Consider the following 25,835-nt stretch of genomic DNA (forward strand, 5'->3'; position numbering starts at 1 on the left):
TAGGGCTCTCACAGGAAAATGAAACTTCACTATTAGTTGAACCTACTTTTTAATTGTCTCTTCATAGTCTAAGCATGTTCAAGTATTTATTTCATTTTTCCTGTGAATACTGCTTGATGTTCAAATGTTTTAATTTATCCTGTGAAAATTATTCTTTTCTTTTGAACAAGTGTTTGATCACTGTATGTCTGTCCAAATAAAATAAAGCACAAAATTGTAAAATCAAGAACAAAATTGAGCAGAACGGCTAAAATATATGTTATCTTACTTTTTTTTTTAAGTCTTTTTTATTAGTTTTCTTTTGAATTTTTCTTTTAAATTGAGGCAGTTTACATAGAGTGAAATTCACAGATCATATAGTTTGATAACTTTTGACAAATTTAGATACTTGTGTAATCCACACCACAGTCATGATATAGAACATTTCCTTTACCTCAGAAAGTTCCTTCATGTCTCTTTTCAGTCAACTCCCCTTGCCCCAGACTTTATTATTATTATTTTACTAATGGACTTTTTTTTTTTTTTTAAGAATGGTTTTAGATTTGCCAAAAAATTAGGCAGATAGTACGGAGTTCTTATATAACTCCCCTCACTCACGCATGTAGTTTTTCCTATTGTTAACATTTTACCTGGGAGGTGGAGGTTGCAATGAGCCAATGTCACACCACTGCACTTCAGCCTGGGCAACAGAGTGAGACCCTTTCTCAAAAAAATAAATAAAAAACATAAAATATTTAAAAATATTAAAAAGTTAAAAAAATCTATTTTACATTAGTATGATATATTTGTTACATTTAATGAACCCATATATTATTAATTGAAGCCCATACTTTATTCACATTTCCTTCATTTTTACCTAATATCCTTTTTCTGTTCTAAGATCTCATCTTAGAACACATTACATTTAGTTGTCATGTCTCTTTAGCTCCTCTTTGCTGTGACATTTTCTCAGACTTCAAATAGTCCTTGTTTTTGATGACCTTGACAGTTCTGAGGAATACTAGTCAAGTATTTTGTAAGATGTCCCTCTGCTGAAATTTGTCTGTTTTTTTTGAGATGGAGTTTCACTCTTGTCTCCCAGGCTGGAGTGCAATGGCACAATCTTGGCTCACTGCAACCTCCACCTCCCGGGTACAAGCGATTCTCCTGTCTCAGCCTCCCGAGTAGCTGGGATTATAGGCGCACACCACCACGCCCAGCTAATTTTTGCATTTTCAGTAGAGGCAGAGTTTTGCCGTGTTGGCCAGGCTGGTCTTGAACTCCTGACCTCAAGGGATCTGCCCGCCTTGGCCTCCCAAAGTGCTGGGATTACAGGTGTGAGCCATCACACCTGGCTCTTGTGTGTATTCTTAAACCTGGATTGTTGGTCCAGGATATGAAATTTATTATTCAGAGGTAGGAAATACTCAGAGGAGATGGGACTTGATTTAGAACTTGAAAGAAATAATTTGGATTAGCAGAGAGAAAAAGAGTATTCCAGGTTGCAGAAAAGCAAGCAAAAAAGACAGACACAGGAATAATCTCAAGCTCTGTGAGTGTAGTGATTGTGTCATTCATTTTTTTCCCTCTTGTATCTGGAGCAGGGCTCAAGTATTGCAGGTGCTCTGTAAATGTATATTGAACTGAGTTAAATGGAAACAAGTGGTTCTTTTAGCATCAGTTTCTAGCATCTATGGGAATCCTGTTTGTGTGGACAGGAAATCACAGAGAATGATAAATCAACTCTAAAATCCTCAAAAGTAACTAACTCCCATGCCCTTTTTCTCATCTTCTTGTATATAGTACAGGACAGCAAAATACAGCTTCCAATTATACAGCTGCGTAAAGTGTGGGCTGAAGCAGTGCACTATGTGTCTGGACTAAAAGAAGACTATAGCAGGCTCTTTCAGGGACAAAGGGCAGCAATGTAAGCGGATTCTGTTGTTTATAAGCACAATGCAATGTGCATCATATACTCAAGAATTAATCTTACCAGTTTTCACTAATCAATATTTCATGTAATAGTAACATACTGGGCCAATTTGAAGTGTAATGTTCTGATAAACTTGTAGAATTCTTACTAATGGACTGAGACCATTCTATTGTAATGGCTTGAGGGTAATAATTCCCATATGGTCCTAGTATAAAAAGATTGTTTATCACAGAATATTATAGGCAGGAAGTCTTTAGATATCAGATTCTAGAGATCAGTTATTTCTCATAGATTGGTAATAGAAACTTAGGCTTTGGTCTTGTGGCAGTTTATGTTTTTACATTATTGTTCAATGTTTCTGAATGCTGATAATATCTTTTTTCTTTTTCTTTTTTTTCTTGCTGTGTTTAGGTTAAGTCTTCTTAGATATAATGCTAATTTAACAAAAATGAAGAACACTTTGATCTCAGCATCACAACAACTGAAAGCTAAATTGGAGTTTTTTCACAAAAGCATTCAGCTTGACTTGGAGAGATACAGTGAGCAGATGACGTATGGGATATGTAAGTGTCTGTGTAATGTATTTGAAAGGAGCATCTGGTTTCTTGAAGGCATCTGTTATTTTGCCTTCTTAACTCAGCCAGTTTTTTTTTTTTTTTTTTTTTTTTTCAGCCGGTTGTTTTACCTACCTTCACATTAGAACAAGAGACAGGACAACTTAAATTACCATAAACCATGTTTGTTTTGAATGTTACCTCTTTTTTTAAATCTGCTTAGTTGAGCAATTTAGTTTCACAATTGGGCTAAAATTATTTAGCTCTAAAAAGATACAGGGGCGATTTAATAATCTTGAATTTCAAACCTGATTTTAAAATAAATACAAAATCTGGACTTCTTAGCCAGTGCCCCCCCCAAAATATATATATTGAAATTCTGACCCTGAAGGTGAAGGTGTTGGTAGGTGGAGCTTTTGGGAAGTGATTAGGTCATGAGTGTGGAGCCTTCGTGTTTGAGATTAATGCTCTTACAAAAGAGAGACCTGAATGAGATCCCTCATCTCTTCTGCATGTGAGGACACAGCAAGAAGATGGTCATCTAGGAACCAGAAAGCAGGCCCTCAAATCTGCCTTGTTCTTGGACTTCCCAGCCTCTAGAACTATAAGAAATAAATTTCTGTTGTTTTATGGCACTTAGTCTATGGTATTTTGTTATAGTAGTCCAAATGGACTAAGACAATCAGGGGAGTCCTAAACTACTTACTTTTCTGTAAATAATGACACAAATATTCTAAGGCTATGTTTTTTTCAAACCATCTACTGTGGAGTCCTACTATTTTTTAGTGCACACAGTCTCCAAATTTTCAATATTTGACTCCAAGCTTATCTCCTTCAGATGTACTAAAGAAGTGTAAAAAAACGGAGTTAAAATATGAGTAAATTGAAGGAGTCATACTACCAGCATTTCTGTTCTTTTATAAAACAAATCCTTTTTAGGAAACAAATATTGTTTGTACACTTGTCCTGAGCAAGCTATGTGTATCTCAGAGTAAACAATAATAGTGTCCAGTTGGGTGAATGAATTTACTCTCCAGAACTGGTTTTATTAATATTATTGATATTTTATTTCTATTATTATATTATTGATATTTTATTTCTATTTGTATATTATTGACATTCTGGTGAGTGATAAAACATAATTATTTCATTAAAATATCTTAGACTTGTCAAAGGCTTATTATACAATTGTTAAAAATGAGATAGATCTATATGTGCTTTTATTAAAAGATCACCTAAGTCTTTAGTTGACAGTTTTAAATTGTGGGAAAAAATAAAGAGTATACAGATGTTTTCACTTGTAAGGGAGCAGGCTATGTGTCTATGTAACAAATAATCATAGTAAGGTCCCTTGAGGTGGATGGTAGAGGGGAGGAAGAGAGAGTCTTTTCTCTTTATATCCTTTTATAGTATTTAATTTTTAAAAATCATATTCAAGTATTAAATTTCTTTTCTGGCCAGGTGTGGTGGCTCACGCCTGTAATCCCAACACTTTGGGAGGCCAAAGCAGGTGGATCCCTTGAGCTCAGGAATTCAAGACTAACCTGGGCAACATGGGGTAGAACCCCATCTCTACAAAAAATGCAAAAATTAGCTGGGCATGGTGGTGCACACCTCAGCTATTCAGGAGGCTAAGGTGAGCGGATCGCTTGAGCCCCAGAGATAGAGGTTGCGGTGAGCCGAGATCGTGCCACTGCACTCCAGCCTGGGTGACAGAGTGAGACTCTACCTCAAAAAAAAAAAAATTTTTTTTTTGTTTTTTCCTTTATCCACCCATCTGCACACTGGTATAAATATATATATATATTTAAGAAAACAGTCATCTGTAGTCATTTCCTAAGGGTTCCATAACAAAATCCCATAAACTGAGTGGCTTAAGCAATAGAAACTTACTGTCTCACAGCCCTGGAGGCTAAAAGTCCAAAATCGAGGTGTTAGCAGGGCCATGTTTTCTCTGTAATCTGTAGAGAAGAATCTTTCCTTGTTTCCCTCTAGCTTCTTATGGTCTGCTAGCCATCATTGGCATTCCTTGGCTTACAGTTGCAGCACCTCAATCTGTCTCCATTGTCACAGAGCATTCTCCCCTGTGTATCTGTATCCTGTGTCTCTTCTAAGTACACTGGTCGTACTGGATTAAGGGCCCAGACCATTCCAGTATGAGTATTAATTTATCTAATTACTTCTATAATGACCTTATTTCCAAATAGGTCACATTCTGAGGTATTAGGGGTTAGGAATTCCACGTATCTTTTGGGGGGCCACAATTCAACTCATAACACATCTTTGATGTTGATATGGCAAGGAGGCAGGCAGCCAGTAATTAAAGATATGGCTATTTCTGAGATAACCAATTTAGACTTTTCTTTTAGCTTCAGAAAAAATGCTAAAAGCATGGAAAGAAATGGAAGAAAAGGCCATCCACTATGCTGAGGTAAAATCATTGACGTCATTCTGTATACTTATTAATTCTTGATGTCTCCATTAGAAACTATCTTTGGTTTTGGTATATAAAGAGCATTTTTCATGTCATTCCTGAAATTGAGACAAAATTCTAGTAGATGCTTTGTATATAAAGAGGGAGGTAGCATAGTGATTAAAAACAAGGGCTTTGGGAAAATTACCTAGTGCCTCACTGAGCTTCAGTTTCCTTTATTTATTATTTTTTGAAACAGGGTCTCATTTTCTTGCCCAGGTTGGAGTGTAGTGGTACGATCAAAGCTCACCACAGCCTCGACTTCCCAGGCTCAAGCAGTCCTGTCATCTTAGCCTCCTGTGTAGCTGGGACAAGAGGTGCACCACCATGCCTGGCTAACTTTTACATTTTTTGTAGAGATGGGGTCTCACTATGTTGCCCAGGCTTGTATCAAACTCCTGGGCTTAAGCAATCCTCCCATCTCAGCCTCCCATAGAGCTGGGATTATAGGCGTGAGCCACCACATCCAGCTAGTTTCCGTATTATGGGGACAATTGCTTTTCTAGTAGGGTTATGAAGATTAAATGGGAGTCAGTAATGGTAGTTGTCACTATTACTTTTGTGACTGGTTTAGATAGGATGGCTGCACATTCTGGTTTACCTGGGACTGTCCCAGTTTATACTTAATATCTTGCCATAATTATCAGTAGTAGTCCCTTTCACTCTCAAAATTATGCTGGTTTGGACAATAAATTATATGGTGTCCCTAGGTATAGATCATTCTCTAGGTGGCAGATTTTTTCCCCTTATCCTGTACATTTGTCCATGGTCCTAAGTTATTACACTCCTTAATATCAGTACTTACCCTGAGGATGTGGGTGGGGATACTCATGGTATCCTGGGGTGGGAAATCCAAGTTCTTTATCTTTTTGTGTCCCTATTCAAGGCAGTGGGGACCAGGAGGCAATCAAAATCATAGAGCCGAGATACAAGTAATACCAATGGTTTTGGTGGTCCTTTTTCTTTCTTGTTAGTTGATACCTGTTGTAGCTTTTTGCTTCTCCGGAAGTAAAAGCAAATACTAGTAGTTTACTGTTGTCAGGAGAGAAAAGAGAGAAGACTAAGAATAAGTATGTTCTTATGTGAAAGATTAAGTGTCAGAATCTGAAGAATAGAAAGGCTTTAACAAAATCAGTGTTTCATATTATATTATTTAGTTCTCTAATGAAGCAGCAAGTCATTCTGTATCCTTAAGATCTGAATTTTGTTTCCCATGATGTAGTGGTAAGCCTTTCATTTCCTTTGTATTTTCATCATATTTTAGGTTGGTGTCATTGGATACCTGGAGGATCAGATTATGTCTTTGCATGCCGAAATCATGGAGCTACAGAAGAGCCCCTATGGAAGACGTCAGGGAGACTTGATGGAATCTCTGTAAGGATGCACTTGTGTTGGGTCTTGACATCTGTAATATTTTGTATTCTTTCTGCTTACATCTGGCAAATTAAACCTCTATGTTGTTCTTTTCTATAGTTTTCCTTTCCCCAAATATATTGGCATTATATTTAAAATGGAAGCTTTTCCTTAGTCACAGGAAACTTCGGAAATAATTCTTTGGGTTGGCCTTTTTTGGTTTTTAATAAAAGCATTTATTTCATATGAGTGTTAAGAATTTTCCAAGTATAACTAAGTTACAAACTATTTCCCTGCTCATTGTACCTCTGGTCCAAGGTATTGACTCTTAAATGCCCTAAAACTTGAAATTTTTTCCGAATTAAAGTTCTGGATTAAAAACTTCAGATATTTTCTTGAATTATAGGTCATAATTTTTGTCTGTTTAAGTGTCTGTGGTGCAGAGATGTCCTCATGGTAGATCACAATAGATATGAACTATATTAAACTTTGCATTTTAAGAACTTGTATAGTTCTTTTTTTTTTTTCTTTTTTTATTATTATTGTACTTTAAGTTTTAGGGTACATGTGCACAATGTGCAGGTTTGTTACATATGTATCCATGTGCCATGTTGGTGTCATTTAGCACTAGGTGTATCTCCTAATGCTATCCCTCCCCGCTCCCCCCACCCCACAACAGTCCCTGGAGTGTGATGTTCCCCTTCCTGTGTCCATGAGTTCTCATTGTTCAATTCCCACCTATGAGTGAGAACATGCGGTGTTTGGGTTTTTTGTCCTTGTGATAGTTTACTGAGAATGATGATTTCCAGTTTCATCCATGCCCCTACAAAGGACATGAACTCATCATTTTTTATGGCTGCATAGTATTCCATGGTGTATATGTGCCACATTTTCTTAATCCAGTCTATCGTTGTTGGACATTTGGGTTGGTTCCAAGTCTTTGCTATTGTGAATAGTGCCGCAATAAACATACATGTGCATGTGTCTTTATAGCAGCATGATTTATAGTCCTTTGGGTATATACCCAGTAATGGGATGGCTGGGTCAAATGGTATTTCTAGTTCTAGATCCCTGAGGAATCGCCACACTGACTTCCACAATGGTTGAACTAGTTTACAGTCCCACCAACAGTATAAAAGTGTTCCTATTTCTCCACATCCTCTCCAGCACCTGTTGTTTCCTGATCTTTTAATGACTGCCATTCTAACTGGTGTGAGATGGTATCTCATTGTGGTTTTGATTTGCCTTTCTCTGAGGCTAGTGATGATGAGCATTTTTTCATGTGTTTTTTGGCTGCATAAATGTCTTCTTTTGAGAAGTGTCTGTTCATATCCTTCGCCCACTTTTTGATGGGGTTGTTTGTTTTTTTCTTGTAAATTTGTTTGAGTTCATTGTAGATTCTGGATATTAGCCCTTTGTCAGATGAGTAGGTTGCAAAAATTTTCTCCCATTTTGTAGGTTGCCTGTTCACTCTGATGGCAGTTTCTTTTGCCGTGCTGAAGCTCTTTAGTTTAATTAGATCCCATTTGTCAATTTTGGCTTTTGTTGCCATTGCTTTTGGTGTTTTAGACATGAAGTCCTTGCCCATGCCTATGTCCTGAATGGTATTGCCTAGGTTTTCTTCTAGGGTTTTTATGGTTTTAGGTCTAACATGTAAGTCTTTAATCTGTCTTAATTTTTGTATAAGGTGTAAGGAAGGGATCCAGTTTCACCTTTATACATATGGCTAGCCAGTTTTCCCAGCACCATTTATTAAATAGGGAATCCTTTCCCCATTGCTTGTTTTTGTCAGGTTTGTCAAAGATCAGATAGTAGTAGATATGCGACGTTATTTCTGAGGGCTCTGTTCTGTTCCATTGATCTATATCTCTGTTTTGGTCCCAGTACCATGCTGTTTTGGTTACTGTAGCCTTGTAGTATAGTTTGAAGTCAGGTAGCATGATGCCTCCAGCTTTGTTCTTTTTGAGTTAGGATTGACTTGGCGATGCGGGCTCTTTTTTGGTTCCATATGAACTTTAAAGTAGTTTTTTCGAATTCTGTGAAGAAAGTCATTGGTGGCTTGCTGGGGATGGCATTGAATCTATAAATTACCTTGGGCAGTATGGCCATTTTCACGATATTGATTCTTCCAACCCATGAGCATGGAATGTTCTTCCATTTATTTGTATCCTCTTTTATTTCATTGAGCAGTGGTTTGTAGTTCTCCTTGAAGAGGTCCTTCACGTCCCTTGTAAGTTGGATTCCTAGGTATTTTATTCTCTTTGAAGCAATTGTGAATGGTAGTTCACTCATGATTTGGCTCTCTGTCTGTTATTGGTGTATAAGAATGCTTGTGATTTTTGTACATTGATTTTGTATCCTGAGACTTTGCTGAAGTTGCTTATCAGCTTAAGGAGATTTTGGGCTGAGACAATGGGGTTTTCTAGATATACAATCATGTCATCTGCAAATAGGGACAATTTGACTTCCTCTTTTCCTAATTGAATACCCTTTGTTTCCTTCTCCCGCCAAATTGCCCTGACCAGAACTTCCAACACTATGTTGAATAGGAGTGGTGAGAGACGGCATCCCTGTCTTGTGCCAGTTTTCAAAGGGAATGCTTCCAGTTTTTGCCCATTCAGTATGATATTGGCTGTGGGTTTGTCATAGATAGCTCTTATTATTTTGAGATACATCCCATCAATACCTAATTTATTGAGAGTTTTTAGCATGAAGGGTTGTTGAGTATTGTCAAAGGCCTTTTCTGCATCTATTGAGATAATCATGTGGTTTTTGTCTTTGGTTCTGTTTATATGCTGTATTACATTTATTGATTTGCGTATGTTGAACCAGCCTTGCATCCCAGGGATGAAGCCAAATTGCTCATGGTGGATAAGCTTTTTGATGTGCTGCTGGATTCGGTTTGCCAATATTTTATTGAGGATTTTTCCATCAATGTTCATCAAGGATATTGGTCTAAAATTCTCTTTTTTGGTTGTGTCTCTGCCCGGCTTTGGTATCAGGATGATGCTGGCCTCTTAAAATGAGTTAGGGAGGATTCCCTCTTTTTCTATTGATTGGAATAGTTTCAGAAGGAATGGTACCAGTTCCTCCTTGTACCTCTGGTAGAATTTGGCTGTGAATCCATCTGGTCCTGGACTGTTTTTGGTTGGTAAGCTATTGATTATTGCCACAATTTCAGAGCCTGTTATTGGTCTATTCAGAGATTCAACTTCTTCCTGGTTTAGTCTTGGGAGGGTGTATGTGTCGAGGAATTTATCCATTTCTTCTAGATTTTCTAGTTTATTTGCGTAGAGGTGTTTGTAGTATTCTCTGATGGTAGATTGTATTTCTGTGGGATCGGTGGTGATATCCGCTTTATCATTTTTTATTGCATCTATTTGATTCTTCTCTCTTTTCTTCTTTATTAGTCTTGCTAGCAGTCTATCAATTTTGTTGATCTTTTCAAAAAACCAGCTCCTGGATTCATTAATTTTTTGAAGGGTTTTTTGTGTTTCTATTTCCTTCAGCTCTGCTCTGATTTTAGTTATTTCTTGCCTTCTGCTAGCTTTTGAATGTGTTTGCTCTTGCTTTTCTAGTTCTTTTAATTGTGATGTTAGGGTGTCAATTTTGAATCTTTCCTGCTTTCTCTTGTGGGCATTTAGTGCTATAAATTTCCCTCTACACACTGCTTTGAATGTGTCCCAGAGATTCTGGTATGTTGTGTCTTTGTTCTCGTTGGTTTCAAAGAACATCTTTATTTCCGCCTTCATTTCGTTATGTACCCAGTAGTCATTCAGGAGCAGGTTGTTCAGTTTCCATGTAGTTGAGTGGTTTTGAGTGAGTTTCTTAATCCTGAGTTCTAGTTTGATTGCACTGTGGTCTGAGAGACAGTTATAATTTCTGTTCTTTTACATTTGCTGGGGAGAGCTTTACTTCCAACTATGTGGTCAATTTTGGAATAGGTGTGGTGTGGTGCTGAAAAAAATGTATATTCTGTTGATTTGGGGTGGAGAGTTCTGTAGATGTCTATTAGGTCCGCTGGTGTAAAGCTGAGTTCAATTCCTGGGTATCCTTGTTAACTTTCTGTCTCATTGATCTGTCTAATGTTGACAGTGGGGTGTTAAAGTCTCCCATTATTATTGTGTGGGAGTCTAAGTCTCTTTGTAGGTCACTCAGGACTTGCTTTATGAATCTGGGTGCTCCTGTATTGGGTGCATATATATTTAGGATAGTTAGCTCTTCTTGTTGAATTGATCCCTTTACCATTATGTAATGGCCTTCTTTGTCTCTTTTGATCTTTGTTGGTTTAAAGTCTGTTTTATCAGAGACTAGGATTGCAACCCCTGCCTTTTTTTGTTTTCCATTTGCTTGGTAGATCTTCCTCCATCCTTTTATTTTGAGCCTATGTGTGTCTCTGCACGTGAGATGGGTTTCCTGAATACAGCACACTGATGGGTCTTGACTCTTTATCCAATTTGCCAGTCTGTGTCTTTTAATTGGAGCATTTAGTCCATTTACATTTAAAGTTAATATTGTTATGTGTGAATTTGATCCTGTCATTATGATGTTAGCTGGTTATTTTGCTCGTTAGTTGATGCAGTTTCTTCCTAGCCTCGATGGTCTTTACAATTTGGCATGATTTTGCAGTGGCTGGTACTAGTTGTTCCTTTCCATGTTTAGTGCTTCCTTCAGGAGCTCTTTTAGGGCAGGCCTGGTGGTGACAAAATCTCAGCATTTGCTTGTCTGTAAAGTATTTTATTTCTCCTTCACTTATGAAGCTTAGTTTGGCTGGATATGAAATTCTGGGTTGAAAATTCTTTTCTTTAAGAATGTTGAATATTGGCCCCCACTCTCTTCTGGCTTGTAGAGTTTCTGCCGAGAGATCCGCTGTTAGTCTGATGGGCTTCCCTTTGTGGGTAACCCGACCTTTCTCTCTGGTTGCTCTTAACATTTTTTCCTTCATTTCAACTTTGGTGAGTCTGACAATTATGTGTCTTGGAGTTGCTCTTCTCGAGGAGTATCTTTGTGGCGTTCTCTGTATGTCCTGAATCTGAATGTTGGCCTGCCTTGATATATTGGGGAAGTTCTCCTGGATAATATCCTGCAGAGTGTTTTTCAACTTGGTTCCATTCTCCCCGTCACTTTCAGGTACACCAATCAGACTATGTCTTTTCACATAGTCCCATATTTCTTGGAGGCTTTGTTCGTTTCTTTTTATTCTTTTTTCTTTAGACTTCCCTTCTCGCTTCATTTCATTCATTTCATCTTCCATCGCTGATACCCTTTCTTCCAGTTGATCACATCGGCTCCTGAGGCTTCTCCATTCTTCACGTAGTTCTCAAGCCTTGGCTTTCAGCTCCATCAGCTCCTTTAAGCACTTCTCTGTATTGGTTATTCTAGTTATACATTCGTCTAATTCTTTTTCAAAGTTTTTAACTTCTTTGCCTTTGGCTTGAATTTCCTCCTGTAGCTCAGAGTAGTTTGATCGTCTGAAGCCTTCTTCTCTCAACTCGTCAAAGTCATTCTCCGTCCAGCTTTGTTCCGTTGCTGGTGAGGAACTGCGTTCCTTTGGAGGAGGAGAGGCGCTATGCTTTTTAGAGTTTCCAGTTTTTCTGCTCTGTTTTTTCCCCATCTTTGTGGTTTTATCTACTTTTGGTCTTTGATGATGGTGATGTACAGATGGGTTTTTGGTGTGGATGTCCTTTCTGTTAGTTTTCTTTCTAACAGACAGGACCCTCAGCTGCAGGTCTGTTGGAGCTTACTAGAGGTCCACTCCAGACCCTGTTTGCCTGGGTGTCAGCAGTGGTGGCTGCAGAACAGAGGATTTTCGTGAACCGCAAATGCTGCTGCCTGATCATTCCTCTGGAAGTTTTGTCTCAGAGGAGTACCCGGCCGTGTGAGGTGTCAGTCTGCCCCTACTGGGGGGTGCCTCCCAGTTAGGCTGCTCGGGGGTCAGGGACCCACTTGAAGAGGCAGTCTGTCCATTCTCAGATCTCCAGCTGCGTGCTGGGAGAACCACTTCTCTCTTCAAAGCTGTCAGACAGGGACATTTAAGTCTGCAGAGGTTACTGCTGTCTTTTTGTTTGTCCGTGCCCTGCCCCCAGAGGTGGAGCCTACAGAGGCAGGCAGGCCTCCTTGAGCTGTGGTGGGCTCCACCCAGTTCGAGCTTCCAGGCTGCTTTGTTTACCTAATCAAGCCTGGGCAATGGCGGGCGCCCCTCCCCCAGCCTCACTGCCACCTTGCAGTTTAATCTCAGACTGCTGTGCTAGCAATCAGTGAGACTCCGTGGGTATAGGACCCTCCGAGGCAGATGCGGGATATAATCTCCTGATGTGCCGTTTTTTAAGCCCGTCAGAAAAGTGCAGTATTAGGGTGGGAGTGACCCGATTTTCCAGGTGCCTTCTGTCACCCCTTTCTTTGACTAGGAAAGGGAACTCACTGACCCCTTGCGCTTCCCAAGTGAGGCAATGCCTCGCCCTGCTTTGGCTCGCGCATGGTGCTCTGCACCCACTGTCCTGCGCCCACTGTCTGGCACTCCCTAGTGAGATGAACCTGGTACCTCAGATGGAAATGCAGAAATCACCGGTCTTCTGCGTCGCTCAGGCTGGGAGCTGTAGACTGGAGCTGTTCCTATTCGGCCATCTTGGCTCCACACCAAGAACTTGTATAGTTCTTATTACTCAATACAGTGCTCTGTGAAATACTTGTTGGCAATATGAACTTGCTTTAAAATGGGTTCATTATTCAAATAAAATAGTTTCAAGTTGTAGATTTTTGAAGTCATTAAATTACCTTCACTTATCAGAGCATGTTTTCTCTTTTATAGGGAACAGCGTGCCATTGATCTATATAAGCAGTTAAAACACAGACCTTCAGGTAAGACACTTCTATCACAGTGCTTGAAGGCATTTTAGGTAACTATCACTAGCCTAACAAATGTGGGGGATTTAATATTTTTAAGTTAAAAATTTTCTTAAAGCTGCAGAATAAATTCCAGTTTTGGTATTGCCATTGAGACATGGTATAATAAGCTTTAAGATTGTGAAAATTTAGGAGATTAAAAGGAGAAAGTAACAGAGAGTGAGGTAGAAAAATTTTTAGTGAGGTAGAAAAGAAAGAATGGAAGACAGAAAAAAGGAACTCAGAGAGGAAGAAGCAGCAAGAAAATGTTTAGAAAGATGGAAAAAATAAGTGTTGCTTAAGATTAGAGAGGTTGGGCCGATTGTGGTGGCTCATGCCTGTAATCCCAGCACTTTGAGAGGCCAAGGTGGGTGGATCACCTGAGGTCAGGAGTTCAAAACCAGCTTGGCCAACATGGTGAAACCCCATCTCTACTAAAAATAGAAAAGTTAGCTGGGCATGGTAGCACGTGCCTGTAATCCCAGCTACTTGGGAGGATGAGGCAGGAGAATCGCTTGAACCTGGGAAGAAGAGGTTGCAGCGAGCCAAGATCGCACCACTGCACTCCAGCCTGGGTGACAGACGAGATTCTGTCTCAAAACAAAACAAAAAAATATTAGAGAGGTTGGAAAGAATTTGAGGCAGTAGGTTCAGGTATGGAATGGTTAGAGGGAAGGCCTGTGCTGTTCTAGGCCAAAGCAGATTGCTTTGAAAATAATGCCTTCATCTGCACTGGTCACTGATGACTTGTTTTGTTGGTAAAACAATTCCAGTTGAACATGTGCTAAATACTGAGCAAGGTCTGCTGGAAAGAGTACTGGATGGGGAATCAGAAGGCTTGAATTCTAGATTGAGTAATTTACTGACCGTTACCTCAGGCAAATCTCCATTTCCCATTTCCTTCTTCTGCAAAATGGGGTTGAAACCTAGCTTTCCTACTCAGTGAGTATATTGTGACAGTGTATTTAAGAGGATGTTTGTGAAAATGCTTTGAAAACTATAAACTATTATGTACCTGCAAGATATTATCATTTAGTTAAAAATCTGTTTTGAAGGGTAACAGAAGAAATAAAGTCTGTGCCCTAATGTGCATTATACTTAAATGCATATGTTAAAAAAAAATATACTTTTACACTTTAAAATTTGTAGACACATAGCAACACATGCAAATTAATATACATGTGAAATTGTATTTCATATACTATTTTCACATTTAAAAAAGAATATTATCTCCTCTTATACTGCTTTTATTTTACTGAAATGTATTCAGTTTAGTCTGACCAGCAGTTCTCAAAATGTGGCATATGGACCTGTGAGAATCCTTGAAACTTTGTCAGAGAGTCTGTGAGGTTAGAACCATTTTCATAGTAAGATGTTATTTGCATTTTTCACCATGTTGAGATTTTCACTGATGGTGCAACATAAAATGGCTTGCACTTTAGTATGAATCAAGGCACTAGCGCCAAACTATGCTAGTAGCCGTTATATTTTTTACCACCATGCATTCACAGTTTTTAAAAAATGACAGTTTCACTTACAAATGTCCTTGATAAAGCAATAAAAATATTATTTTATTTAAGTCGCAACCCGTGAGTATGGGTTTTTAATATTTTGTGTGATGAAATGAGAAGTACTCATAAAGTGTTTCTTCTATACAGTGAAGTATGATGGTTGTCTTAAGGAAAACCACTTCAGTAATTGTTTACATTGCTAGTTGTCTGGCCTCTTTCAGGGAAGACACCATTTTTACTTGGAAGAGCAACTGTCAGGCAAACTATGATTATTCAGATTTGCATACGTGAGATAATTTCTAAGAAATTAAATGAAAATAAAAAGTATAGCACACTTATTACTTTAAGGGAAAAAAAACAATATTTGTTGTCAATGATAAAATTCCATGTTTCAAGCAAAAAGAATTTTAGAAAACTTGTATTTACCAGCTGGAATTTGACAGCTTCTCAGTACTTAAAAACTTTTCTGATGAGATCAGTGGTGATATTAGAAAGGTTTGCAAAAATGTAAAACAGTGCAAGTGTTCTCACTAAAATTTTTTTGTTTTAGAAAATATCATTTTTTTGGTTTTTGTTTTTAGAGGTGGGCTCTCGCTATGTTGACCAGGCTGGCCTTGGACTCCCTGGGTTCAAGTGATCCTTCCACTTCAGGCTTCAAAGTATCTCAAGTAGCAGTAACCAGTGAAAGGAGGTGGCTCTCGTAGATATGAGTATACTGCGTAAAGACATGTATGTATAGCACTTAGCATGTCTGAGGAAATGCAGTATGACTGGAGTGTAGAGTTTCAGGAGAGAGAAAACCTAAATATAGGAGAGAGAGAAAACCTAAATATAGGTTTTTTTGTTTGTTTGTTTTTAATAAAAACATGTTAGTGGGCAATAGGTTTGTTATTTTTAAATGAATTAAGACACGAGTATTTTTAAATTTCTGTTTAATTCCTGAAAAACCCTTGGGGGTTCTCAAGAATTTTCTAGTGTAAAGGTGTCCTGAGACCAAAAAGTTTGAGAACTGCTTATCTAGACTATTCTCAGAAGCTTGGCTGCTCAGGAAAGAAGAGAGGTGGGTGAGTAGCTAAAAGGAGATGTAGAGTCAAGGGAGGTCACTTCTCAGAAGGAAGACTTAAACATGAGGTGCCACATGATGACGTTTTGGTTAACAACAAATTGTGTATACTATGGTAGTCCCATAAGATTATACTACTGTATTTTTACTATGTATTTTTTATGTTTACATGCACAAATACTTACCATTGTGTTACAGTTGCCTACAGTATTCAGTACAGTCACTTGCTGAACAGGTATGTAGCCTATTGTCAAAAGGCTATACCATACAGCTTAAGTGTATAGCAGGCTGTACCATCAGGGTTTGTATAAGTATTCACACAGTGACGAAAGTGCCCAATGATGCACTTCTCAGAACATATTCAGGGCCAAAAAAGCCTGTGGAGAGGGAGGTCCCTGAACAAGTTGAGAGATTGGCTCCAAAGAACAGTAGGAGGGATTAGCCTTGATACTACTAATATTGGAAAGAGAATGAGTGTGGATACAGATACTTTTTTGGGAGTAGAGGTTGGAAGATCAGGGTCTTACTGCCTTATGGCGTCTTACCTTGCAGTGGTAAGTGAGGTTAACTGAAATGGAAGAGGTGATGACCTCATAGATTTGAATAGGGTGCTAAAGACTTCTAAAAGCCACTGTGTGCAGTGGAAGATGTTGCTGACCCAAAACATACATTAAGAATCCAGGCCAGGTGGCTCATACCTGTGATACTAGTGCTTTGGGAGGCTGAGGCAGGAGGATCGTTTGAGACCAACAGTTTGAGACCAATCTGGGCAACATAGTGAGACCCCGTCTCTACAAAAAAATAAATCAATAAAATTTTTAAAAAGCTGGGTATGGCAGTGTATGCCTGTAGTCCCAGCTACTCAGGATGCTGAAGTAGCAGGATCGCTTGAGGCCCAGGAGGTTGAGGCTGCAGTGAGCCAAGATTACACTGCTGCACTTCAACCTGGGTTGACAGAGCAAGACTTTTTCTCTTAAAAAAAAAAAAAAAAAAAAAAAGTACCCAGAGCAGAAATGAAAAACCCATGAATTAGCAGTGACAAGTAGTGAACAGTAATATTAATTTTTTGTTGATAATTTAGTAGCTTGGATACAGGAACTGATAGAGCAGATGGTTGGATTAATCTAAGGTTAGGATTTTGCTGATGGAATAAGAGGATAAAAAGGTCGAAGATGTTAACAAAATAGTGATTTAAGTGATAGAAGTTGTAGCTAGAGTAAAATATTAAAATCTAAGATTTCAAATAGGGCAAGTCCAATTCTTTTTCTTTAATCAATTATTTCTGGGCCAGGCGTGGTAGCACACGCCTGTAATCTCAGCCACTCTGGAGGCTGAGGCAGGAGAATTGCTTGAACCAGGGAGGCGGAGGTTGCAGTGAACCGAGATTGTGCCACTGTACTCCAGCCTGAGTGACAGAGCTAGACTCCATCTCAAAAAAAAAAAAAAAAAAAAAAAATTCTGACTCCCAGTCTTCTGGCTAATGAATCAGATACCACAGATACACAGTGATAGCATTTGTTTAGGTTATATTTTTTAAAACTTTGAGGTAGCCCTGTCAACATATCATGAAGCTCAGAAATAAATTGCTACCCAGGTAGCTTGAGTGTCACCTTGAGTGACAAACTGTAACAAGATTATGTCTGTCATTGGGGCCTATTATATAATCACACTTGATTTGTGGCCTCTATTGTCTTTTCTAGCTTAGAGTTGACTTGAATCTCTTGTTCATCTGAAATAGTTAAAACTAGCTTTCTTCATCCTCTATGCTGGAGAAGGCTAAAGTTCTCAGGGCTTTCACTATCTTAAAGAGCTAGTTATATGAGAAAGCTCTTGGCTTGGTCCATGGTATTTAGGAAGGAATGCTGTTTGAAGAAGAACCTTTTTGGAGCCTTGCATTTGATTGTTGGTGAGGAGGAGACAACAGAGATGTGTGGGGAATAAAGTTGGGCTATGGGGGAAGTATTTGCAGTGATAACAAAGGACACAACGTTTTTTAAACCTCCTTTGATGCTCCTTTCATCATTTCCTTTTTGGTAAAATGGGGGTAACAAAAGTAATCTTCTCACAGGACTGCTGTGAGGATTAAATGGGAAAATTATAAGCAGAGAGTAGCAAATATTACTATTATTGCATTTAGGCTTAATTATCGTCCAAAGAAAATACCAGCATGATGCATGAACAACTTTCAACTCCTTTAGCCATTTTCTGAAATATAACAATTAATGAATTTTTTTTTTTTTTGAAATTGAGGTCACATTTTAAACTGTAGAACTCATTGTGACCAACGGCTATCCCATTTGAGGGTATCTGGCTGCTGCCAGTTGGCTTTAAGATGTCATACTGCCCTCAAATGGAACTTTTAGGATGTCTACAGGTCCCTTTACTAGTTGGTTTCAGTGAGCTTTTTTCAAAGTTTTTCTGGGCTGTAAACAGATGGATAAACATGAAATTCCAAGCAACCTAGTTCAAGGGCCTCCTTCCTTTAGGCAATGAGAGTTTGATGAATTGTCCTACTGTTTCTAAATATGTGGTTAATCATCCAAGAAAAATTGTTCCCTTGGCCAGAGGCTGCATTTGTGTCTGGGGCTTGGGTTAGTATGGGTTAAAGATAGCCAAGACTATTCTTCTTAAGCACAGGCAACTAAGGTCTCTTACTGATAAATTTATGTATACATTATACATATGCAAACTTTATTTTTTATATATAACTAGATTTTATTTATAGGTAATCTTTGTATCTTTTATCTTAACCCAATTTTTAATTTAAATGGAGATGTTTATTAATTAAAATTAGTTTTAGAGTTTCAGGGATTTTTGAGGAATTTTTTGTTTGGAGGCTGATATGTTACAGAAGAAAGGTTATATCCACTAACTGATGTCTTTTATAGATCATTCCTACAGTGACAGCACAGAGATGGTGAAAATCATTGTGCACACTGTGCAGAGTCAGGACCGTGTGCTCAAGGAGCTGTTTGGTCATTTGAGGTAGGAAAATTGCTTCATTTCCTACTGAAAAACAAGGATACGTTTATCTGATTCCTCTCAAAGTACAAAAGCCCTCTTTGGTAAAGTATACTTACCCAGGAAGAATTCTGAAAATACCTTGGGTAGCTTGGCCATAGCTATCTGCATTTATGTGTCCTTATGTATGCATTACTTTGGAGATAAGTCATTAGATCTGATACTGATTGTGGTTCATTTCCTCAGCTGGGTTTTGGGAATATGGTGTACAGTCTTGGGGCATGTGTAAGTGTCTGACACTGATTTAATCTCTCCAGCAAGTTGTTGGGCTGTAAGCAGAAGATTATTGATCTACTCCCTAAGGTGGAAGTGGCCCTCAGTAATATCAAAGAAGCTGACAATACTGTCATGTTCATGCAGGGAAAAAGGCAGAAAGAAATATGGCATCTCCTTAAAATTGCCTGTGTAAGTAATTATTAATGAATTATTTAATGTGACATTGAGTTGCTGTTATTCCTTGCAAAGGGGATTTTTATCAGCATGAGGTGGGCCCTCTTGAAGACATGTATATTTTGCATTGGGATGACATCCATGTTCCTTGCTTGGTGTCCAGACTAGCAATTGAGATCTCTCCTTTCCAATTTCTCTGTTGTTATACTCCTCTTAGCCCTTGACCACTGTGGTATTCCAACCCAACTTGGGGATAGATGTACCTGCCTAGATAATGAAATTGACCATCTATTCAACTGTTTTTTTTTTTTCTTTCTTCAACTAAAATGGTATAAGATGAGTGGATATATTTGGTTTTAGTCAATGAAGAAAGGGTCCAAGGACAGGTTACTAATGGCGTATAAAGGTGGGAATAGTTTTGTACTGAAATACTCTGGTTGTGCATATAAGTAGTAATGGAAATGTAAGTCTTAGGAATATGGTAAGAAATTGTGTGAATCAACAGAGATGCTTGCCTGTAATCTTTTGATGTTTTTTTTCTTTTCCTTCAGACACAGAGTTCTGCCCGGTCCCTTGTAGGATCCAGTCTAGAAGGTGCAGTAACCCCTCAGACATCAGCATGGCTGCCCCCGACTTCAGCAGAACATGATCATTCTCTGTCATGTGTGGTAACTCCTCAAGATGGGTGGGTTTACTTTGTAACAATAGATAGCTGTGTTTTCATAGCAGTGGTATAGGAATGAGGCAGTAGTTAAGGTAGTCTTCTGTGTCTTCAGACCAGGGTTGAGTCCTGACTATCCCTTTGTAATAATCTTAGGCAACTTACTTGACTTTTTTGATGTTCATATTTCCTCACCTGTAAAACAGGAATGTCTCATAGAACTGCTGTGGAAATTTGATTAGACAATGTATATAAAGTGCTTGGGAAATAAATGTTCAGCAAATGTTGCCTATTATTAGCTCAGTCCAAGTTCCAAGTCCTTTCTTTTATTGGCTTATTGCTTTATTTTACTCAAACCTTACTCCTTCATTAACAGTTTATGAGAAATTATGCTATCATTTTGCATTTATCATTTTTGGGATCCTTGATTACCCTTCTAATAAATTTTTGAGATCTATTTTATAACTTTGTATTTCTAAGATTAGACTTTTTTCAGTGTTTTAAATCAGTTTTGCAAGAACTCAAATTCCAAGCCCTATATTTTATTAATTCCTGCTCTTTGCTAAAAGCTGAATGACTATCCATTTCTGTTATTTTCTCAGCTTAAGATGTGCCGTATCCAAAGCCAGTGGCTCTTTGCTAGCTTGTGTATTGTCGCTTTTCTCACAACTCATGGAGACCTCTACAGCACCAGCATTTCCTGGAAGCTCTGCCCATAATTAGTTTTGCAGAAGTGCAGCCATGTTACATCACTGCTCAGGAGGTCATGCAGTTGCACATTCTGTACTCCACTTTTATGAGAGAAAAGCACATGGCAGGAAGGCAAGCTGATATCAGGTATTTTATTTTTTTAAAGAAAGCAAGTTCCAGGGTATATATCTTGGGGTCATTATACATGTGGCCCAATGCAGTACACCTACAACTGTAGCACAGGCTATAATTAAATATATAGACTTTACAAAATACTCCAGTAATCAGAGTTGAAGGAAGTAAAATTTAATACTTTACTTACTTTTTTGCCTTTATTAAAGGCATTTAAGTTTTTTAGCGGTTGTTAATGTTTACAAATGTCACCACAATACAGGTAATTTCCAATTTGAAGTGTGGTTGTTTGCAAAAGTATACCTGACAGATATTTTCAATGTATTTTCTAGAAGGAACACATTATATTTTGTTTTGAGACGGAGTCTCACTCTGTCACCCAGGCTGGAGTGCAGTGGCACAGTCTTGGCTCATTGCAACCTCCGCCTCCCAGATTCAAGCAGTTCTCCTGCCTCAGCTTCCCGAGTAGCTGAGATTACAGGCACGTGCCACCATACCTGGCTAATTTTTGTATTTTAGTAAAGACGGGGTTTCACCATGTTGGCCAGGCTGGTCTCGAACTCCTGATCTCAAGTAATCCACCTGCCTCAGCCTCCAAAAGTGCTGGAATTACAGGCATGAGCCACCATGTCCAGCCAGAATACATTGTATAAGAAAATTGATTTCGATTATGTACCTGTGGTACTTAACTACCAAGGATTGGGAACTGTTTGACAATTTTTCCATCTGTTGGATAAGAGCTGAATCAGAATGTCATTCTAAGCTAATAGTGGCTATCATCCATGACCTAAAACTGACTCTTGTTAGGGGACTGAGGATTGGCAAAGGGAGAATATAGAGGCCATATAGAAGAGGACAGCATGAAGGTAGAAACCACAATCAGGACTGCCTTCAAATATGAACTTCCAGGGATACTTCTTGGTTCTGGGTAGCTCCCCCACCACACTGTTTTCTTTTGCTGTCCTCAGGAATCAGCTTGCTTGTTTTGTTTCATTGCTATCATCTGTAGTTTCTAATGAGTTTTTCACTTTCTGTGATCTCTACAGAACAGATTTTACTTTTCTCTCTTCTCCCCTACATTTGTGTCTGTGAAGTATGCATGCTGGTGTTTTTACTACTTTTAAGGAAAGAGAAGTATTTAGAAACAAAAAGAGGTATTTCATCTGTCTTTGCCACAAGGATTTTTTCCTCCCCAGTTACATTTTCAGGGGAAAAACAAGTTGTACATAAGTGCCTCTTACGTTTCAGAGGAAAGTCAGATTGCTGAGTTATAGTGGACTTCTTATCATTAGAGTTAGGTAGAGGTAGAGGCAGCAGCCTGGTCTTAACAGGACTCTGCCTCTGTAGGGAGGGATGAGGAAACTAAAGACTACAGGAGTCAATTGCACTGGGGTACTGGGTTACAGGAAGGCTAGTGATCATGCTAACCTAGAAGACTAGAAAGTAGAGGAAATTCATATGCCCTTTTGCTGAGTTTGAAAAGGCTTTGTTCTTTCATCTCACAGGGAGACTTCAGCACAAATGATAGAAGAAAATTTGAACTGCCTTGGCCATTTAAGCACTATTATTCATGAGGCAAATGAGGAACAGGGCAGTAGTATGATGGTAAGTTTTGTGTGGATATGGGTGCCTGCTTTGGCTATGTTGGGTGCAAAAGGTTTAACTTTCCATGCTAGCCTTATCTGGCATTTGGGATGCTTATGGGAAATAGAAGAACTCAAGAGGAAAGAGCATTTGGGGAATATCCTCAACCTTAAATCCTTATCTGCTGTTACTCAGGGATATACTAGGATTATGTCATCAATTATCTTCAATAATAGCATTTTTGGTCAAATTAAATGAGTGGTAAGCTTTCTTCACAATGTGACCATTGAAATTGAATGGTTTGTTCTGTACCTTTTTGCTTCAGCAATCAGTTTTCTCCATTAAGATGGGACTTGTACTTTAATTCAGATATGGTACCTCCCGAATAGAAAATAAATTACGTTAATATAGTTGTAATAATAAAAGTGTGTGTTAAGATTTGGTTACTATAAACTACTGATTTGTTAAAACTTGGGGAAATTACAATAAAATGTTTACTGAATCAACTTTTGCTGCATTTAGTCTTAATATCAATTCTGTATATTTCCTCTTTCATTAAGAAAAATAGCAGCGGCCAGGCATGGTGGCTTACGCCTGTAATCCTAGCACTTTGGGAGACCAAGGCAGGTGGATTGCTTGAGCCCAGGAGTTTGAGACTAGCCTGGCCAACATGCGAAACCCTGTCTTTATAAAAAATATAAAAATTGGCTGGGCGTGGTGGCACACAGCTGTGGTCCCAGCTACTTGGGAGGCTGAGGCAGGAAGATCGCTTGAGTTCAAGAGTTTCAGGCTGCAGTGAGCCGTAATCCTGCCATTGCACTCCAGCCTGTGACAGAGTGAGACCTTGTCTCAAAAAAAAAAAAAAAAAAAAAGGATAATGGTGGCCAGCCATAGTGACAGGTATCTGTAGTCCGAGTTACTAGGGAGGCTGAGGCAGAAGGATTGCATGAGTCCAGGAGTTCAAGGCTGCAGTGCATTATGATTGGACTTGCGAATAGCCACTGTACTCCAGCTTGGCAACATAGCAAGATCCTGCTCTCTTAAGAAAAAAAAAAAGAAAAAGAAAAGGAAAGAATAATTGTTTGCTTCAAATATTTATGAAAAAAACTCTGAAATTTTTTTTAAATCAGGAAATAAGGTAAATGAAATGATTTTTGAACTTTTGATTATAAAATGTCCAAACAGACAAAAAACTTGCAAAAAATGAACACCCATATACTTATCACTTATATTCAACATCTAATTGTAACTTTTTCATGCCTGGTTTTAGAATCTTGATTGGAGTTGGTTAACAGAATGAGTTGTCACTTGTTCACTGTCCCCAAACCTATGGAAGTGCTATACATGTTGGAAATGTGTTTTTCCCCCTGAAACCATTCTTCAGACATCAGTCAATGGAAGAAATGGCTATGAACAGAAACTACATTTCTACTACGATCAGAAGAACATGATTTTACAAGTATAACATTTTTGAGTAATTCAAGCCTCGTACTTGTTTGAATATTTGTTTTAATACCACAACTATTTAGAAGCATCATCATGACACATTTGCCTTCAGTCTTGGTAAAACATTACTTATTTAACTGATTAAAAATACCTTCTATGTGTTAGTTTCAACTTTTAACTTTTGGGTGTAAGGCCAAATGTAGTTTTGTATACAGAGAAGAAAACCTCAACTAACAGGTATTTTAAGTAAAAGTTGTCTACCTGTGTTTTTTTCTAAAAAGGCTGCTCACAAGTTCTGTTTCTTGAAGAATAAATTCTACCTCCTTGTGTTGCACTGAACAGGTGCTCTTCCTGGCATAAGGAGTTGGTGTAATCATTTTTAAATCCGACTGAAAATTTAACAGTATCCCCTTCTCACTGAAGGGATTGTGTATCTGTGCTTCTAATATTAGTTGGCTTTCATAAATCATGTTGTTATGTGTATATGTATTTAAGATGTACATTTAATAATATCAAAGAGAAGATGCCTGTTAATTTATATTGTATTTGAAAATTACATGTTTTTTCATTTGTAAAAATGAGTCATTTGTTTAAACAATCTTTTGTGTCTTGTCACACAAATTTATAAAGGTCTGCACTCCTTTATCTGTAATTGTAATTCGAAAATCCAAAAAGCTCTGAAAACAAGGTTTCCATAAGCTTGGTGACAAAACTTATTTGCTTGCAATCTAATCTGAACTGACCTTGAATCTTTTTATCCCATTTAGTGTGAATATTCCTTTATTTTGCTGCTTGATGATGAGAGGGAGGGCTGCTGCCACAGACTCTGGTGAGGGCTGGTTAATGTAGTATGGTATATGCACAAAATTACTTTTCTAAAATCTAAAATTTCATAATTCTGAAACATCTTGCCCCAAGCGTTTCAGATAAAGGACTGTGGACCTCTGTCATCTGTTAAGTAATTTAGAAGATATTATTTGTCTTAAAAAATGTGAAATGCTTTTATATTCTAACAGTTTTTCACTTTGTGTATTAAATGGTTTTTAAATTACTTTTTTGATCTCTATTCATTATAAAAATCAGATTATAATAAAACAGTTGAATATAGCATAGGAAAATATGGAGGTTCCATGAAGTGGAATTAACAGCACAGAATAACTGTACTTTCCTTAGGAATAACAGGACTTATGGTAAAGGTAGTATTGGGCAACTTCTTTAAGAGTGTTTTCCTCTGAGATGTCCTATCACCACTATCTACATCTAAAAAACATGCTCAATTCTTGCCCTATAAACTGATGTCACAGCCCCACCATCCCCATTTTTGCTAGTAGTATCATTTTCCTAGTCAACCAAATTTTTTAGTCATCACATACCACTGTTTGTCATCTGTTATAATAGGCAGTCTCTCTCGTTTCCCTAGTTTTAGAAGATTTTAATAATAAACATTTATTGGGTACCTGTTACTTGGAGGATATTAAGCTAGATGGCAAGATCAGAAACAACATAGGCAGTATAGTAAAACTGCTTATCTGGGAGTCTGAACATTACAAGCCATCCAAGCATTGCAATTACTGTTAAGGATTATTTTTCAATGGTCATGCATTTTCTAAATATTTTAATAATTGGTGAAAGATTTGCTATAGAGTGGGGGCCGCTGCTGGTGTGTGGCTGGGGTTATGTCAGGGCAGCCTGATCTATATAATTTGGGCAGATGGTGTGAGTCAGAACAGACTATTATAGTGGGACCCCCAAACTTGCTTTTGATGCATGAGTTGGACCACTATTTTTTGGTGGTAACAACTTTACAGAGGGGAATGGCAGTTGTGAATTGTATACATTTCATTCTTTGAGCAATATTATGAAAAACTTCAGAGAATGTCTACAGAAAACAGGGTGTGGAGCAAGTTATTTTCCATTCTTTTTGTTTTTTGGAAGTTAAAATAGCTAAGCTCTGCAAATATCATTTATTTAGAACAGATAACGTCCCAGACATTCCTAGATAATAAAAATCAAATGAATGATACAGGTAAGTGTATTTATTGAAGGGTGTCGGTAGAGTGGTCTGGGAAGGCTTCCTTTAATGAAGCCGAATTGATTCTATTTACCTCTTCTTACTTCCACTACTAAGTAACCCTGGGCCTGCAGTTTCCTAACCACTTGACT

The 25,835-nt window shown here is 38.1% G+C and overlaps 1 protein-coding gene across 4 annotated transcripts in view; it reads left to right on the forward strand.

Annotated features, from left to right (window-relative positions):
* The window catches only part of CHUK (component of inhibitor of nuclear factor kappa B kinase complex), a 47,864-nt gene extending 23,141 nt beyond the window's left edge, over positions 1–24,723 (forward strand). The window contains exons 12-21 of one of the 4 annotated variants that reach the window (XR_008652399.2): positions 1,783–1,906; positions 2,324–2,475; positions 4,836–4,897; positions 6,204–6,313; positions 13,101–13,150; positions 18,637–18,733; positions 19,027–19,174; positions 19,711–19,844; positions 20,423–20,657; positions 22,148–22,248. Coding sequence is in view for 3 of the 4 variants with exons in the window: in XM_063627540.1 (XP_063483610.1) it covers positions 1,783–1,906; positions 2,324–2,475; positions 4,836–4,897; positions 6,204–6,313; positions 13,101–13,150; positions 18,637–18,733; positions 19,027–19,174; positions 19,711–19,844; positions 22,148–22,484 (1,214 nt within the window). In the remaining variant the exon portion in view is untranslated. Of the gene's footprint in view, positions 1–1,782; positions 1,907–2,323; positions 2,476–4,835; positions 4,898–6,203; positions 6,314–13,100; positions 13,151–18,636; positions 18,734–19,026; positions 19,175–19,710; positions 19,845–20,422; positions 20,658–22,147; positions 23,299–23,496 lie in introns of those variants that run through there. The other 3 variants (XM_055252132.2, XM_055252140.2, XM_063627540.1) reach the window with 3 other exon arrangements.
* Positions 24,724–25,835: the final 1,112 nt, after the last annotated feature.

The sequence above is a fragment of the Symphalangus syndactylus genome, chromosome 2, assembly GCF_028878055.3.
Source record: "Symphalangus syndactylus isolate Jambi chromosome 2, NHGRI_mSymSyn1-v2.1_pri, whole genome shotgun sequence".
Taxonomy (NCBI): Eukaryota; Metazoa; Chordata; class Mammalia; order Primates; family Hylobatidae; genus Symphalangus; species Symphalangus syndactylus.